This window comes from Anser anser (genome assembly GCF_964211835.1).
Source record: "Anser anser genome assembly, chromosome: 2".
Classification (NCBI taxonomy): Eukaryota; Metazoa; Chordata; class Aves; order Anseriformes; family Anatidae; genus Anser; species Anser anser.
The window spans coordinates 115,252,328-115,268,868 of NC_139721.1; the positions used below are offsets into that span (position 1 = coordinate 115,252,328).

General features: G+C 36.8%; 2 protein-coding genes across 5 annotated transcripts in view; both read right to left on the minus strand.

Annotated features, from left to right (window-relative positions):
* Positions 1 to 201: 201 nt before the first annotated feature.
* Positions 202 to 7,453, minus strand: LOC310893618 (uncharacterized protein). Its single transcript, XM_083822847.1, has one exon. It carries the CDS (start codon positions 5,328 to 5,330, stop codon positions 4,758 to 4,760), a length of 573 nt encoding a protein of 190 aa, XP_083678973.1. The 5' UTR covers positions 5,331 to 7,453; the 3' UTR covers positions 202 to 4,757.
* The window catches only part of SLC9A3 (solute carrier family 9 member A3), a 52,589-nt gene continuing 41,243 nt past the window's right edge, over positions 5,196 to 16,541 (minus strand). For 2 of the 4 annotated variants that reach the window (XM_083822844.1, XM_083822842.1), the window contains 8 exons: positions 15,778 to 15,907; positions 13,052 to 13,167; positions 12,370 to 12,499; positions 11,716 to 11,892; positions 11,067 to 11,142; positions 9,901 to 10,014; positions 7,903 to 8,146; positions 5,196 to 5,335 (listed from right to left, as the gene is read on the minus strand). In XM_083822844.1, coding sequence (XP_083678970.1) covers positions 5,332 to 5,335; positions 7,903 to 8,146; positions 9,901 to 10,014; positions 11,067 to 11,142; positions 11,716 to 11,892; positions 12,370 to 12,499; positions 13,052 to 13,167; positions 15,778 to 15,907 — 991 coding nt within the window. In that variant the 3' untranslated portion in view covers positions 5,196 to 5,331. Of the gene's footprint in view, positions 5,336 to 7,592; positions 8,147 to 9,900; positions 10,015 to 11,066; positions 11,143 to 11,179; positions 11,606 to 11,715; positions 11,893 to 12,369; positions 12,500 to 13,051; positions 13,168 to 15,777; positions 15,908 to 16,541 lie in introns of those variants that run through there. The other 2 variants (XM_083822843.1, XM_083822845.1) reach the window with 2 other exon arrangements.

The window sequence follows — 16,541 nt, forward strand, 5'->3', positions numbered from 1 at the left end:
GCTCGAGCACGTCCATGTCCTTCCTGTAGCGAGGGGCCCAAAACTGAACACAGTACTCGAGGTGCGGCCTCACCAGAGCCGAGTACAGGGGCACAATCACTTCCCTAGACCTGCTGGCCACACTGCTTCTTATGCAGGCCAGGATGCTGTTGGCCTTCTTGGCCACCTGCGCACACTGCTGGCTCATATTCAGCCGACTATCAACCAATACTCCCAGGTCCCTCTTGGCCAGGCAGCTTTCCAGCCACTCATCTCCCAGCCTGTAGCTCTGCTTGGGGTTGTTGCGCCCCAGGTGCAGGACCCGGCACTTGGCCTTGTTGAACTTCATACAGTTGACCTCAGCCCATCGCTCCAGCCTATCCAGATCCTCCTGCAGAGCCTTCCTGCCCTCGAGCAGATCGACACACGCACTTAGCTTGGTGTCATCTGCAAACTTACTGAGGGTGCACTGGACGCCCTCATCCAGATCATCGATAAAGATATTAAAGAGGACCGGCCCCAGTACCGAGCCCTAAATTCAAACAGTTCATTTTATCAGAAGTCTTGTGTGGAAAGCCTTCTCTAAATGTGCTGAATAATTGAGTCTTGCCAAAGCAGTGTGATTCCACCAAAAATGGTACAATTTATTGCCAAACTTCTCATTATGATATACTGTTAAAATATTTCTAAAAGGACACATTAGCAGAACAACTTGACTTATTTAAAAATATATGCAGTAAATTGACACCTCTTGGAAAGTACACACAAAAATCTCCAAACAGCAGCACTCAAAAGAGTGACAATTTAAGGCACGTGATTATTTTACAGCCTTTGTTACATAAATCTCTGGTTAGACCATATATCTGTAAAACATAATTTCATATAATTATCTTCACAGCTCAGAGAGACAGAATTCATCTGAATGCAGGTCATACCTTTTTTTAACATTGCTATGTAATAATGCAGCATAATGAACATTGTTAAAATTAATCCTATACATGGAGAAAAATATAGAAAAGACATCAAATATTTTTGCATTTCAACTTTTTACAACAAGGTGGACCAAAGTTACAAGTTAAATAAATAGTAACTGTGGAATTCCCAACTTGACTTTCTTTGACAGAGAAACACATACACACACAAACACAAATCTAGACGCTTTTCAGCAAGGAAAGCTCAGCAAGAACTGAATTATCCTCACTGGAGGTGAACTGATTTGCCAACTGAACATTCCAATCTAATTAACTGCTATCTCACATGGTGAAAAAATAAGCCGATACAAACAGATTCTCAGCAGCTCTAAATATATGTTGCTGTGACCAAGTACGCTGAAGAAGCAAGCAAAAACTTGTACCCTCAGGACATGTACTGAAATATGAAAGTACATAGAAAGAGTACAGAAAAAAATGTGAGACAGATGATGAAGTCCTATAACCTGCTTTTCTTATATATACTTTCTTATGCACTTATATGTTTTTCTTACATGTAAGCTGCTGAGACCAGAATTTCTTTCTTTATCAACATAATGCCATCTACCACAGACAGAAAGTAGGAGATTACAATTGAGGAAGAAGGAAGAGAACAAAACCAACAGCAAAGATGCCCAAAATGTCTGTGGTGATGTCCATTCAACCTTCTATAGCAATGGTATGGAAAACAGACAGACTTCATAAATCAGTGTGTTCCTAGGAAAAGAACTGCATTCATTTTTGTTACCCTTAATAATACTACAGTTGATCCACATGTACTTCTGAAGACTAAGAAACTCTGAGGATTTTGCAAAAAATTGCAATCCCTAGTAAACATTGGGAGCAATTGCCTTGGAAAAAAATAAGGAATTAGAATAATCTATTATATTCTAGCTGAGAGTTATTTTCCCTGTGTACAAACTGGGAACGTGAGACTTTTTTCATCGCATCTCAAACTGAGAAACTATGCCACCAAAACTTTAAATTGGAGGCAACTGTACTAGAAAACATCTTCCAGAGTCACAAGAGCTTCATAAATAATGCAAACCATTCCAGGAAAAGTCATTGTCCATTTTATCCTTCATCTGTTCAACTGTGGTGACACTGCCCTTTATAATATGCACAAGGTTTAAGGCTTTTGGAAGTCAATGGAGAGCACTTTGTATATAGTGCCTTTCCATTTCTTCTGTTGTTAAGAAATGGTATATTGTTTGTTTTGCGAAAACTTCTACAGCCCACAGCCCTCTTAAAAGAAAACAGGATCCTACTGACTCCTCACAGAGACTGCTGACTTTGTAAACACCATAGTGCTACTGATCCTCTCATTTATCATAAGAGCATACAAGAACATGAAAAATCTTACAATGCGTGATTTTTAAAACTGCATACATTTGTGTGTGCAAAACTTATCTGGTGAAAACTCACATCTGCTGATCAGGATTTACAAATGATTTATTGAGGTAGCCTGTGCATGAATAGACTAGGAGTACTCTAGCAAGCATGAAGAAAACACGGTCCAGTCTTCTGACTGAAAGACAGCAATGACCTCTGTACCACAAACAGCAATAAGAAATGAAAGTATTTTGTTAAAGCCAATACCTCACCAGCATCTTGCCAAATTTGGTGTTGGACTTCAGCATTATGCTATGAGACTGGAGGTTAGATTTTGGCACATTGCACTTTCTAAGTGCTAATATCTGGGATCAGTCATGGTCTTATTATATGTCTGTTCTGATCACTAAAATTCCAATACTCATTCCAATTATAATATCTGGAACAGCATTAAAATACTTCACCAAAATAGTACGTGCATATGCACTCAGTTCACAGAAAATGTATTTACATTATGGAATTATAAAATTAACATCCTTACTGGTGACAATCTTATATCTCATGACCCTCATTGACAAGAAGAGCTCTGGGAACTGGAGATTTTCAGTTAGGGACACTGATTTGTATCAGTGCCCAAGATGACCACATAAAAAAAGCTGTTTGTAGTTTGATATCAAAAGAACCAGTACTCCAAACCATGTCTCTAAAAGCATAGGTTATGTATCTAGGTTTATATGTGACAACTGCCATTGCACTTCTGCAATTTTTACTAGCCTAACAGGCAATATTAGCAAAGGATACAAAAATTAAAAAAAGCCATGGACCCAAATTTTAACACATTGCTCCACTCTTTTGTGTGTCTGTGTAAATCTGTAACTGGACATCTGACACAGAATCAACCAGAGAACCTTTCAAAATCTTGGTAGGTAGAGTGAAGCAACCACTAATTCCCAACGATAAAATAAAATTTACCAAAGAAAGCCTCTGCTGGATCCAGTGTTTAGTAATTCAGATACCTTCCTGAAACTGACTTATCTCATTTACAAATAGTTTACATTCATATTAAGTAGATATAAGGTACATATTAGGTTCACAGAAATAGTTAAGTACCCATCTCCTGTTGATGTCACAGAAACTTTGCAACTTATACCACTGAACATTTCAAACCAAAGTTTCAGGACTGTAGTCAATCAGGGTGAAGTACAGATAGGCCAAAGGCCTTTGCCAGAAGCAGGATGGCATGTATCATTATACATACATGACAAGTCTCAGAGTTTTAATTTTTACTGAGTCTTCATCTGAGTTGACTTTCACTGAAGTCTCCAGCTGGCTTCAAAGCAATTTAAAGTCAGATTCATACACACTAGGAGTCTAGTGCAATCTTAACTACTATCATTTAACAGAAATGTGGAAGGAAAAAAAAAGTTCCTAACACAAACAGATGTATACATACACAATAGCCAAACTACCTCTGTACAGTACTTTAAAACACAAACATCCTGAGTCATCATGGCACTAACCCTCATGGCAAAACAAAAAATAGCATCTGAGAGGCCATTATCCCAATCAGTTATAGTAAGTGGCTCATACATAAATTAACAAAATAATCTAACAGTGTATTTGGAAGTTGTCTTCCAAAGCACCAGGACAAATGAAAAATATTTAAAATTCCATCTGAGTGAGGCTATTTTAGAAAAAGCAGCTTAATTAAGAATGTGAAATGAATTGCTTGTGACCACACAAGCTAAAACTCTGAACAATTTCTGGATGTTCTTTCAGTCCAATGTTACTGAGTACAGGAAATGATGGTAAATGACGGAAATGGCCATCCTGGAGGCCTTGACTGAATATCAAGATGCCAGGGCTTCCCCCTCCCTGCAAAGATTTCCACCAGAGTCTATATCATGCAACTACTCAGTAACACAAATATTCAAGAGCAGTAAAATATTTTTTCTTTAGATTCCACTTGTAAAAGGCACTGATCCATTCAGTCAGAGTAGACTTAGCAGGCAAGAGGCTAGCCATTGGTTTCTCCTACATTAATTTCATATATGATAAATAATGAATTCCATTACTGAAGCAACAAATGCAGCCTATTTCATTAATAAATGTATTTACTGGGAATATATGGCATAATAAACTATTTCTATGTTAAAAAAATAATTACCATTTGAAAAGCTTCTTGCTTTAGCCCTCCAAAAATATTGTTTTTTGTAACAGTCTACATGAAAAATAATGAGGCATATTTTCCCTTCTTTACACACCCTTTCAATATGAACGAGGACTTAAAAATGTAAATGCAGCAACAAAGCTCCAGTGTTTCTGGTATCATGGGATGCCACTTCCTTTCCATCTGAAACCATTCTATGGCAACCATTCTAGGCCCCTTGAACCAACCAATAGGTTGCTCTCTATTTTTACAGAAGCCCTTTATTCAACTTATTCTCTCTCATCTTCTCCTTTCAGATAAACCCTGGCTCACAGCTGTGTTTCCTCTTGTTCCAAAGAATGTGGAGGGACATGGCAAGATGTTGGAAGAGATGCTAGTTTCTGAAGCTTAGGGTGTTGCAGAGGTTTTGGCCTGTGAAAAGAACGTCGACTTTGTACACGCCTGGCTGCTGCAGATCTGTAATTTCCTTGTACATCAAGCAAAATTTTCTTCTCTTGGGGCTCCTTCACGTAAGAGTCTTCCAGCCCTTCAGGTATAAGCAGAGAATTCTCTTCTTGTGAATTCTCTGATTTATAGCTAACTTCGGAACCATAACCTGAGTTTACTGTCTCTTTGTTATTTGAATCTGTACCTGCTTCCCAGAAGAGATCAGGTATGCTTGGGTCACAAGAACCTATATACTCAGAGACAGTAGAAAGAGATATATTCCCTCTGTTTTCCAAGGAATAATAGTTATGTGTCCAAGGCATTTGAAGACAGGATGGAAAGAAGTGGTGGGGAGTCTCTGAAACACTTTGGTTTTGGTTTAGTTGGTCAGATGCATAAGAAGGCAATTTGTCGTCTGAAGAGGAGTATTCTGTCATTTCAACATCATGGTCCATATCACCTAGAGAATACAATTAAATATACATTAAACTGTACGTATACATTTTCTATATTACTGTGCTGGCTATTGGGCTTTGGTTTTGGCTATTCTTACAAAAGTCTTATTAAAGTGTGTGGTTTAAGATAGTTTTTGAGGTGGGGAATTGTACCCTGTCCCAACTTCTGTCCTGGACAACCTCAAGTGAGTATATTACACTTTCTGTCCTTGCTGAGAATCAGGCAAAACTGAGTTCAGTGTGATGAAAGCTGTCTGCTTCAAATGCTTAGGAAATGGAGCCATCGTCTGGTCATTAAGGTATACCTTTATCTTGAGCCATTTAGTCCTAATGCTCAGCAGGAAATCTTTCAGAAACTTTTGAAAGAAATTGTGCTTTTTCAAAGAAAAGCATTTCACCAGAGAAACAATTTCTTCTTGAAAATGACCTGTTTTCTTTATACATTAAACTATGTAGCAAATCCTCATATTTCCACTTTTCGTTTCCAATGTACATTGTTTTTTAAAACCTATTAATTGAAATTTCAATATAATTCTCCTAATAGGAGAATTTTATTAAGTAGATAATTGAGAGTAGTGTTTCTGAGAGCAATTGAGGTCTCAGCTTATTAGCTCAGGAAATCTAACTTCCCAAAACACTTCCAAAGAAGTGATTTTGATATATCAAAGCACAAGAATATATATGCCTGCACAAGAACTTGTACATAGCAGCTCTGAATAATAAAGTCTCTTATAATTAAGGCAATAGAATGGAGAAAAAGAACAAAGGTTAGCAAGGAAATGTTCAGAAAGTAACATGCCAATATTTTATGACTAACTTCTAAATGAAAAAAAAAAAAAGCGAGGAGAATTTCAGTGTGAATAAGTGTCAGGGAGAAGTTTTCCTTTCAGAATGCTGCTCATTGTTCCAATTTTTAATCAGGATATAGGTAACTCACAGTTCTTTAATTAACCTAGCATTTATTTTAAAACATCATTTAGAAAACAAGCAAAGATGCATTCATAAGGAATTGAGCATTAGAACCAATTCAGACCTACAGGCCACTCCAGTAAAGAGATGTGCTTTCTGAAATTATGCTTGAACTAGCACATCTTTTGCAAGATAGAAGCCAGAACAGAAGAAAAAATGAACACTTCCTTTTCTATTTCTTTTCCAAAGATTATGAATTTCTTCTGAAATCAAAATTATGCACCATTCACTTTTACCCTGAGATCTTTGTACAAACTTTCATCATTTAAGTACCTTCAACTTTCCACATTCCTTTATTTGTTGATGCATAGAGGACACTAGGTTATACATTTGTGATTGTGGATTCCACAAAAGCTAATTCATGATGAAATTGACTATCTCATTTCATTGCATAAACCCCCCCATTGCCCTGTGTTCTATTCAATTATGATGGCTGAACTGTGACCTGACCCACCTCATTTACAGCATTGACTGTGTTGATTATAGGAATGAAGGCCGCATTTTATGGTGTGGAAAATTTTCATGGAACAAGAATTAAAGGGCAAGTAGGATATTAATCTAAACCCAGAGTCACTTCATTTTTCTAAGATATTAGTCAACAGATTATTTACTGAATCAAAAAAGCCAAGCATTTTTCTGTTTTCAGAATAAGATATGGATTAAGACAAATTCACAGTTTAAGATTAAAGCTCTAACCCAAACTGGAATTCTGCTTCTTCACAGTCTGGCTGCTGTGTAATAGTCTCCACCCATGTAGGGGAAACTCTGATGTTTTCTATTGTAAAGAAAATAAGTACACTAGCAGTGTCATTGGGTACTTGTAGCGATGAGACCATTTGCACTGGTTGCGCACTACAACTGGTCAAGTGTTCAAAACTGACTCAAGACTTCTTAGCAACAGAGTCAAAAATCATATTCTAATCATGTTAAGAACAAGAGAATCAGACCAGCTCATTGCTGGTCTAGCATTGTTGTTCCTAATGTACACAGGAATACAATAGAATCTGATGTTTTAAATGGCTCATTTGACCTCTTAGGCAAAAGATGAGAGATGTAGACAGGCAAAACTTGTGCTTTGGCATCAGCAGCTGGATTGTTTTTATGGCACTTCAGCCTACCTTGCTTATACCTGAAGACAGCCCTTACTGTGTCACTTGAAAGAACAATGAGTTTTGAGTTGTTTGAATTAGAATAACCCCATGTTAGGGAATTCGGGTATTAATTTTATCTTCTAGAACTGACTAACCAAGAAATGTGGAGCCTCTTGAAAATGGATACAAAAACATTCTGGTGTTTGGAATACCTTTTACTTAGCGTTTAAAAATTTCAAGACAAAACAAAGAGCAAGACCCTTATCTTCTGTAAAAATAGCAAGGCACTTGACCTCTAATAGCTGGGTAGCTTTTCTGTAGAAGAAAAATAGAAAGATGTTCTATTATTCAAACAGAAGGAAAATCAAAGATGTTTAGTTGTAGGAAAAAGTCAGGAAGGAAAGAGACGCTCTGAGAAAAGAAAAATCAGAAAAGTAAACTTCTTGTCAGTAGTCAGGGTTGATAGGAGGACTGATTAAAAATAAAGGTGATAATCTCTTTTAAGATATTACATATGTGTTGATTCTGGGAGAAAAGATCTGGGTCGATCCTCTGGGCCATCTGCTAGCAGGAAGGAATCTATTGATTTATTGCTGAGGCGGAATGGAGTGAGCCGTCTGAAGTTGTTTGGAGAATATGGGATCTGCACTCGGGCCCTTTGTGATGGTACCACAGTATCTTCACTAGACAACCATGGTGAGAACTTCATGTAGATGCTCTGATCATCATCAGCTGAAAATACTGGGTTATCAATGCCTAAAATCAAGTTCACAAGTGACAAATACAATTAATCAAAATAATTTCTTGGTAATACAACAAAATGCTTTGTAAAAGAAGAAGAAGAGAAATAGGCAAATATACCATTATACACACATAGTTTGCTCTTTCTGGCTTGGTTATTGCTAGTCATTTTGGATTTCTTTTAGAGAAAAATTGGATATAACATCCAGTTATGGTTAGAATATCTAAAGTTAAGAAATAAAATCACTAAAAGAACAAACCAATACATCCCTTAAACAAAATAAAGCAAACCTTGAAATAACTGCAGAAAAATTCAAATTGAATCCACAAAAAGAAGCAAAAGATGGGAAAAAAATGAAAAAACATGAACTGCCCAACTCCGTAAAGGAACAAGGTGTGTATGAGGGCACTGAAGCAGGCCACAGAAGTATGTAAAAGGAACCTTTTAATATAGATACCAAATTTGTAGTGTTTAAACAGAAAAAGAAATTGTAAAAACCAGTCTAGGTCTAAAACATGGTACCCACTTATTTCTGGATTGATTTCTGGATGTCTTTACACATACTCAAATATGAAATTTGTAATGGTGTAGGTAAAAGGTTATATCAGCATGACTGTCAAAAGAGTACAGACACAGGAATTTTTCTTCACTGTATGCATGATGTTACATATGCTGAGAATTCAGACACAAAAGTGCTAAAAATATACTAAATGTTAAAGCCTTACAAATCACATCATATAATCTCTGGTATACATTCAATCTGATATTTTGGAGCCTTTCCCTGGGGTCCTTGGCACAAAAGGACATGGAAATATTAGAACAAATCCAGAGGAGGACCACAAAGATAATAAAAGGGCTGCAGCTCCTCTCCTATGAAGACAGGCTGAGGAAGTTGGGGTTGTTAAGCCTGGAGAAGAGAAGGTTCCAGGGAGACCAGGAGACCTTTAACATTTAAAAGGAAAGCTGCGGATGGACTCTTTGTCAGGGACTGTAGTGATAGGACAAGGGGTAATGGCTTTAAACTAAAAGAGGGTAGTTTTAGACTAGATATAAGGAAGAAACTCTTTACTTAGAGGGTGGTGAGGCACTGGAACAGGTTGCCCAGAGAAGCTGTGGCTGCCCCATCCCTGGCAGTGTTTAAGGCCAGGCTGGATGGGGCTTTGAGCAACCTGCTCTAGTGGAAGGTGTCCCTGCTCATGGCAGGGGTTTGGAATGAGGTGATCTTTAAGGTCCCTTCCAACTCAAACCATTCTATGAGTCTATGATTCTATGATTCAGGACAGGAAATCATCAGGAATGCTCCAGAAAATATTGTAAATCTGCCCTTTTCAGAGACTTCTATGAACCTGTGAGGAACTGAAGGAGATGCCAATTCTGAAAGAAATCCTGCATGAAAGAAGAAGCATGAAATGAATCACAGTTAAGTACTTTAAATGCAGGTAGAAATCAACTCCAAACTACTCGTATTGACTGTGAGGTAGGATAACTCTAAAATAACATTTTATGTTGCTGGATATAATTAGTAGTTTTAGGTCTGGGTTAGGCAGTCATTTTCACAACTTCTGTCAGTATTATTAGTAGTAAATCTGATACTCTTCATAATTTCATATAACCAAAATATGTTATCTTTTACCATTAATATCAATTCTAAGAAAACAGATCAAATCAAAACAACAACAAAAAAGCTAAAGCAACAACATTTCTAGTAATGTTTTTTTTTTTTTTTTACAATTGAGAAAAAAAATCTTCATGTAATTAATATTTTTACCAGTAGAATTTTCTGCAAAATTTTGCTTGGTCACATCAGCCAGAAAATCAACTCCTTTTCCTAGATGCAAAGTTTCATAATCATTATTTTCTTCTGCTTCAGAAAACTCCAAATCTGGAATAAAAATAAATAAATTTTAAAAAGTCCAGTTGATTAGAGATTTGTGTCAGTTCTGACAGAAAAGTACAATATGATGCTGGTACATGTAGCAAAGATATATCTTTAGCAAGGATCTAGACAAGGGCAAAAATTAATTAACAGTTGTAGCATTGAAATGAGTATGTACATATAGATGCAGTCTACAGCTTAGGTACCAATTACTTCAAGGAACCCAACAAAGGTTTCAGCTTTGCATTGTTATCCAGTGCTATGATAGAGATTTCACATTCTGGATAAACTCTTGACTAATAGAATTGTCTGCTTTTCTGGGACTGAAGGAAACAAATCTTTGACATACGACCACCACTGCTGCTGTTTTGTGCCTTCAGTGCTCACATGTTGATAAACATGTTCCCTTAAAAAGACCTGTCACTGCATTTTCATCATTAGACTGAAGTCAGCATTAGTATTCTGACTGATTTTGAAGCTGGTGAACTTATCACTGATTCTACTGCCATCAAATCAATTTCACAAAAGCTGCTAAATAAACCACTTGTTAAGAGTGTCCTCCAAATAAGCTTTTTTTTTTTTTCCTAGTAGAAGATGACTTATATGAACTGTGTTCTTCGACAAGACAGCACTGAACGACCTACCCAGCTTGTATTGTCCCTGCCAGTCAAAATAAATGGTGTCTCAGGCAGACATATCCTGCTGTGATTAAAAAAAATATATATAGCAAAACTTGCTCTTTACAGCTTATTCAAAAGGAAGATGGAAGATATCTATGTTGTAGCCAGTGCATTATTTTGTTTTCAAAATATAAATATGATATTTTAAAAATATGAGTAAGAATGCCAATTCAAATTTGGTTTGTCATCCAGCAGCCTAGAAAAACAACTTCTAAATTACCCAGACTCTGCATTTAAGCATGGACCAGTTCTCCACTCTGAGTTATAATTAGAAGTTCCTCTTTAATAGCTTCAACATTGCATATCATGATTTTTTTCAGTGATGCTTTACAGACAATGTAGCTGGTAAAATGCAGTTAAGGACACTGGTCTTTTTACCTTTTTCCTTTAATGTAAAATCTTGTACTGAAATTTCTGAAGGTATTTTTCCATTTGGTATGACATTGCTGTTTCGCTAAAAGAAAACAAACAAACAAAATCAAGAAAAATGCTACCACCATCAGAGAGCAAATGCAGTAATATCTTTTCAAATCGCAATTGAGCAGTATAAACCTGAAATCTGTTTTAATCTTTTCTTGAGATTCAATATGGTTGTCATCAGTTTTTGCCTTTATACTCCTACTAACTAAGGAAAAGAAAGGAACTTTGTCTCTCATATGCTGTAAGTTCCCTCTTAATTTCGTGCAAATTTTATGGAAAGCTCTTTGCTATGGTGCTACCCTGCTACGTCTACCCTGCAAAAGCTCCCCATAGTGTTCTAGCATGGCTCAAGATCTGCTGTTTTTCAAGTGATCAAAAATCTCTCACCCAGAAAAAGGGTCCCAAAGCATAGAGAAAAGCAGCGTGTGAGAAGATGCCCCTTGAGTCATCTGATAGTTCAATCTCTTCTTGCTTAGGCCCTTTAAGTTCATGAAGTTCTATAGGATAGAGATAAATGCAGGACATAGGACCCTTCAGAGTCCTCCCTGCCCTCTCCTTACTTTATATAATAGGTGGCTACATCTGGGTCCTTATGCAAGTATTTTACCCTTTTTTGGCCCCGGTCTCGCTTGTGGATTTTATTCAGCTTCTTGGAATGGTTTATTCCTAGTTTGGTACTCTTGAAAGATTCTAAGCGCTTCCTCATCGTCCTATGGAAAATTTCCTTGTCTTGTTTCTCATCTTCACTGTGCATGATCTCATGTCGACTGTACAGGTGTTTGTGCTGTTACCAGGAAAGGAAGACAACATTCATTTGTTTAGAAATACAGCTGGAAGCCCTGAGTCAATGCATGCAGTGTCATGCCACGAAAACAACTCTTTGAAAAAGAATGAACCAAAGGCTAATTTAAAGGCATTAATGAAAATCCTATTTTTCTTTCTCTCTCTTGACCATGAAACAGGTATAAATCTGCAAATTTTAAGTATACCTAAGAAAGAGTGACAGTTATTCCAAATAAACCTCTAAGTGTCTGAAACTTCAGTTGGTACGCCCCAGTTAATCTGAACGTATATTGGATGTAGTTCTGCATTCCACTAGCCCCAGTGAAATCAAAGGCACTAGCTCTGTGAAAGAAGGCTGTCCATACGTGAGAAAGAATATAGACAAAGAGCCTATCTCCCTCAAGGATGGATTTTGGGGATGGGTTCTTTCCTTCTCAGTTTTGCTTCCAACCTTCTGCTCTCAACCTCTTACTCTCACCTCCTGCCTAGGTTTATACAGGTACTGTTGTAGGGTGTGGTGAGCAACTGTATCTTCTGTGTCCCGAATACTTTTCCTCCTCTGCTCTAAAGCTTGCATGTCGAGGCAAACCGGTCCAGCCTTTTCTCTCCTGAACAAGAATACAAAATACAAACAGCACTTTTAAAAGATGAAGTAAAAATTGGCTACATGAAAATACCTAATGAGAAAATTGAGAAGAGTATTGATTTTTGTCTTTCAAGTGGGTGTAGCATTTATTTCTCCATTTACATGAAAGAAGGGCTGTTCTGTGAAAGACTCATGAGTTAATGAAGCAGTAATTTTTTTCCTTGGCTCTCTCCTGACTTTTTCTGGAGTAGACACGGAAATGACATCTAGCCACACCTATAGCAACTGATGAACAAAAAGCACATGAAACAACTGTAATGTGGTTGTCTGCTTCATCTTCCAACCTTTACTGCAAAATTTGTTTGCCAAATGCTACCATATAGCAGCATTCTATAACCCATGTTATGTGTGAGGAAAAGATTAATTAAAGTTCAAAAAAATAGTGAATGAAGCCCCTGTAACTGACATTTTACAAATTTTGTAACTTTTTTTTTCTTTTTTCTTGTTTTTCTTGCATTTCCTCACACATAACAAAACAAACAGAAGACAAAAACAATCAGTCCAAGTTACTTACAGTAAATAAGACACAGAGCTTTCCACAGTACTCGGGCGTGGGGTGCTGAAATCCACATTCACCATGTTGTCTGTACTTGGAGAACGTATAAATGCCAAGGAACCTCTACGTTCTCCCTGGCCACAGAAAGAAATAAGACATATTATGGCTGTAAACATTTAGAGCAAAATGTGAACCAGAAAATGCAGATCATTTCAGGCTGCCATATGCAAATGGCATAACTACTGCTGTCTGCAGCAAGAATCTGTACAAATCATGCTGATATTTCCATGAAATGTTTCATGTTAAAAATATATTTTGGAATCACATTTGTGTGATAAGCCTTATGTGTCCTTATGAAAAAGTGTTATTGCCTTTATCTAAATCCTTATTTATCTTTTATATGTTTTATTGTATACTATGCAATAATGATTTGCTACCAGAACAAAACATCCTAGGACTTTTTGCTATTTGCAGTCATCTCAGAGATGATCTGGATGGAAAGAACTTAGAGTGAAAACTAATCTTACCTGAGTCAGATGCCCACACTCATTAGAGTATGGCCTAATAATTAAATAGGTTTGTTTTCAAAGTTGCATGTATAAACTGACAAAAGTAAGCTTCTGGAAGTGTACCTACTTATAAGAATATGCTATTTGTTCTTTGGCACCTTGAGGAAAATGCAGAGGAGCTATTTTCAGAATCCTATACTGTGTCTCTGAAAAGTGGTAGTGGTAAGAAAAATATTATATTATATACTATATTTGTTAGGTTAAAAGCTGGACTAGATGATCTTAGAGGTCTTTCCCAACCTAAATGATTTGGTGATTCTATACTTATAAATTGCTCCTATTCATTTCCTGCGGATTATTTTCACATTTCCTGGATTAGGATCTCCCCTCCCAGTTGTAAGGAATTTATTTAGGTTCAGACTGAACTCACTCGAGCTGTTGTTCATTGAACAGATGCAGCATAACAGCAGAGTTGGAGAAAGACAAATTTATAAAAATAATTTATGAACTCCTGAGTTTCTTGCAGCTGAGAAGACAATGGATATCTGGGAGAGGCAAATCTCTACTCTTGTTTTATGCGCTATGCTAATGTACACTGGAAAAGGTCACTCTTCCAAACAATGACTAATCTAACTTAATCTGGCACTACTGTATGAGATTCAAGACATTTTTGGAAAAATTCTGGGGATAAAACTGCATGGCTTAGTGATCATTACAGCCATTTGCTCAAGTTAAAGATAAAATTATTGTAATGAATCTACTAAACAGATTCAGCAGTGTATCTGAACATGAGCGTCATGCTCATCATGTTCATCAACATCACATTCATTATCTAACTTTACTTATTGGAGGTGTGACCTCCAAAACATCATGAGAAAGAATATTAGTTCTTGATCTCAAGCAGTCTGAAAACTTTATGGATAATTTACAAAATCTCAAACTGAAGTATTTGTTTATCTTGCGAACCACTCCCCAGTTTTCACACTAAAATAATTTCTGAACTTGATTTTATTTTGTGAATTCAATCTTTGAAATTCCGTGTTTTACTGGAAGAAGTCTGCCTCGCTGTAGCACATTTTCCAAAAAAATGACATTATTATCAGTAGTGGGAGTAATAGTATTTATCCTAAATAATGAAACTAAGTGTTGTATCATCTAGCTGTAAAAAGGAGTTCACTTGGCGATTAAGGGCATAGAGAGATTATCACTGTGAGATCGCTGTTTAAAATACTCCTTTTTAAAACTGTCCTCTGGCACTGTGTGAATGCTGCATATTTATGGTGATTTGAACTAAGCTGGCCAATTTCATACTGAAGAAGATTAGGAATTCATATACAATCCATTAGTATTGCTCTGGTCTGGGAACAGTATTCCAGCAGAAGGGCAGTAACCTTCTTCCATTTTGTAACTTCTAAAATTATTCCTGCTGCAAGTCATAAATTTCTGTGGTTTTATTTTCTATTATTCTAACCCTAATTTTTGAAGTGTGGGTGTTATGATTCCATTGAAATACAGTTACCCATCTCTCACTCTCTCTCTCTCTTTTTTTTTTTTTTTTTTAATTACTGTGATCTGGCAGAATGAGATTACAGGAATTCACCACTAAGGTCAAATATTCACATCATGTGGAAGTGAGCTTCTTCAAATCAGATTTGTCATCACATAAAACCACTGTTCTGCAGGAGCCAGATTCTGTTGACACATTTAGAAAGACAGTACTTTGCCTGATCCCTTTGCAACTGCAGTGCTTTTTGATACAATGATTATAGTTAGAAAGTTCTTTAGTAAAATCCAACAGGAAAGTACAGCAACGTATATACAGTATACTCATACTGGGGGATCAGGCTGATACTGAGAACTACAGCCACCCAAACAGATGATATTGAGACTCAAAATCCTTAATTCCATTTTGATTAACAAACAAACAAACAAAAAGCAGAGAAGAAAAAAAAAAAAAGCAGAAATCAAAATGGATTTCTTTTAGATATCTCCTGAAATGTATCAACTTCAGGGTACATTGTAAATTTAAAAAAAAAAAAAAAAGGAGAGGAGAGGAGAGGAGAGGAGAGGAGAGGAGAGGAGAGGAGAGGAGAGGAGAGGAGAGGAGAGGAGAGGAGAGGAGAGGAGAGGAGAGGAGAGGAGAGGAGAGGAGAGGAGAGGAGAGGGAAAGGGAAGGCAAGGCAAGGCAAGGCAAGGCAAGGCAGAAATATGAAGCTATAATGTGTGAAAAAGTACCTCAGCCACATAGCTAATCGCGTCCTTCAAGTTGAGTTCATGGAAAACATTAAGGATTCGGTCTCTTGATTTTTGAGCAGACCTTCTCATCAGTACTTTACTGAGGAATTTCCTATCAAAATTGGACCACCTAATAATTTAAACAAACCATGTTAATGGCAACAAGCAATTTTAAAATCACAGCATTTTTAGTTTAGCATAAATGATTTTTTTTATGAGCTAAGCAATTTTAGAAAATAGTGAGCATAGCAAGTGAGTGATTTCGTTTTGAAGGTTTTGAAATAGCAGCTAAAGAAAGTTAAGGAAAAGCCTGTTACACAGCTATGCCGCTGTCACAAAACATTTAATAGGTTTACTTACCCAATTATACTACAGCAGCAATAGTGCTATGATTACAGTGTCCCATTTCAGAGTCACTAGGACATTTTTTACTCAGGGAGATCACGTTAAATTATTTTCTACTTCTGACTATTTACTTCTATACTTATTAGCTTCATTCTAAAAGTTTAAGTTTATTTCCTCCTTTGGAAAGAAATCTGCTTTTCCTCAACTGTATTGTAGGACAACCAGCCTAGGAAGGCAGCTCATAGCAGTGCCCTTCACAAAGCACTGGCAGAGGGCCTTATTCATGCCATTTGGTAGTCTGGGGGATAAAAGTGATGTGTATTTTCTGTGATTTACACTTCCAAGATTGTCTGATAGTATGGCATCTGCCATTTCATATTTGAGCTCCAGAAAATTAAGGCTGTTTTTGATATTTTCTT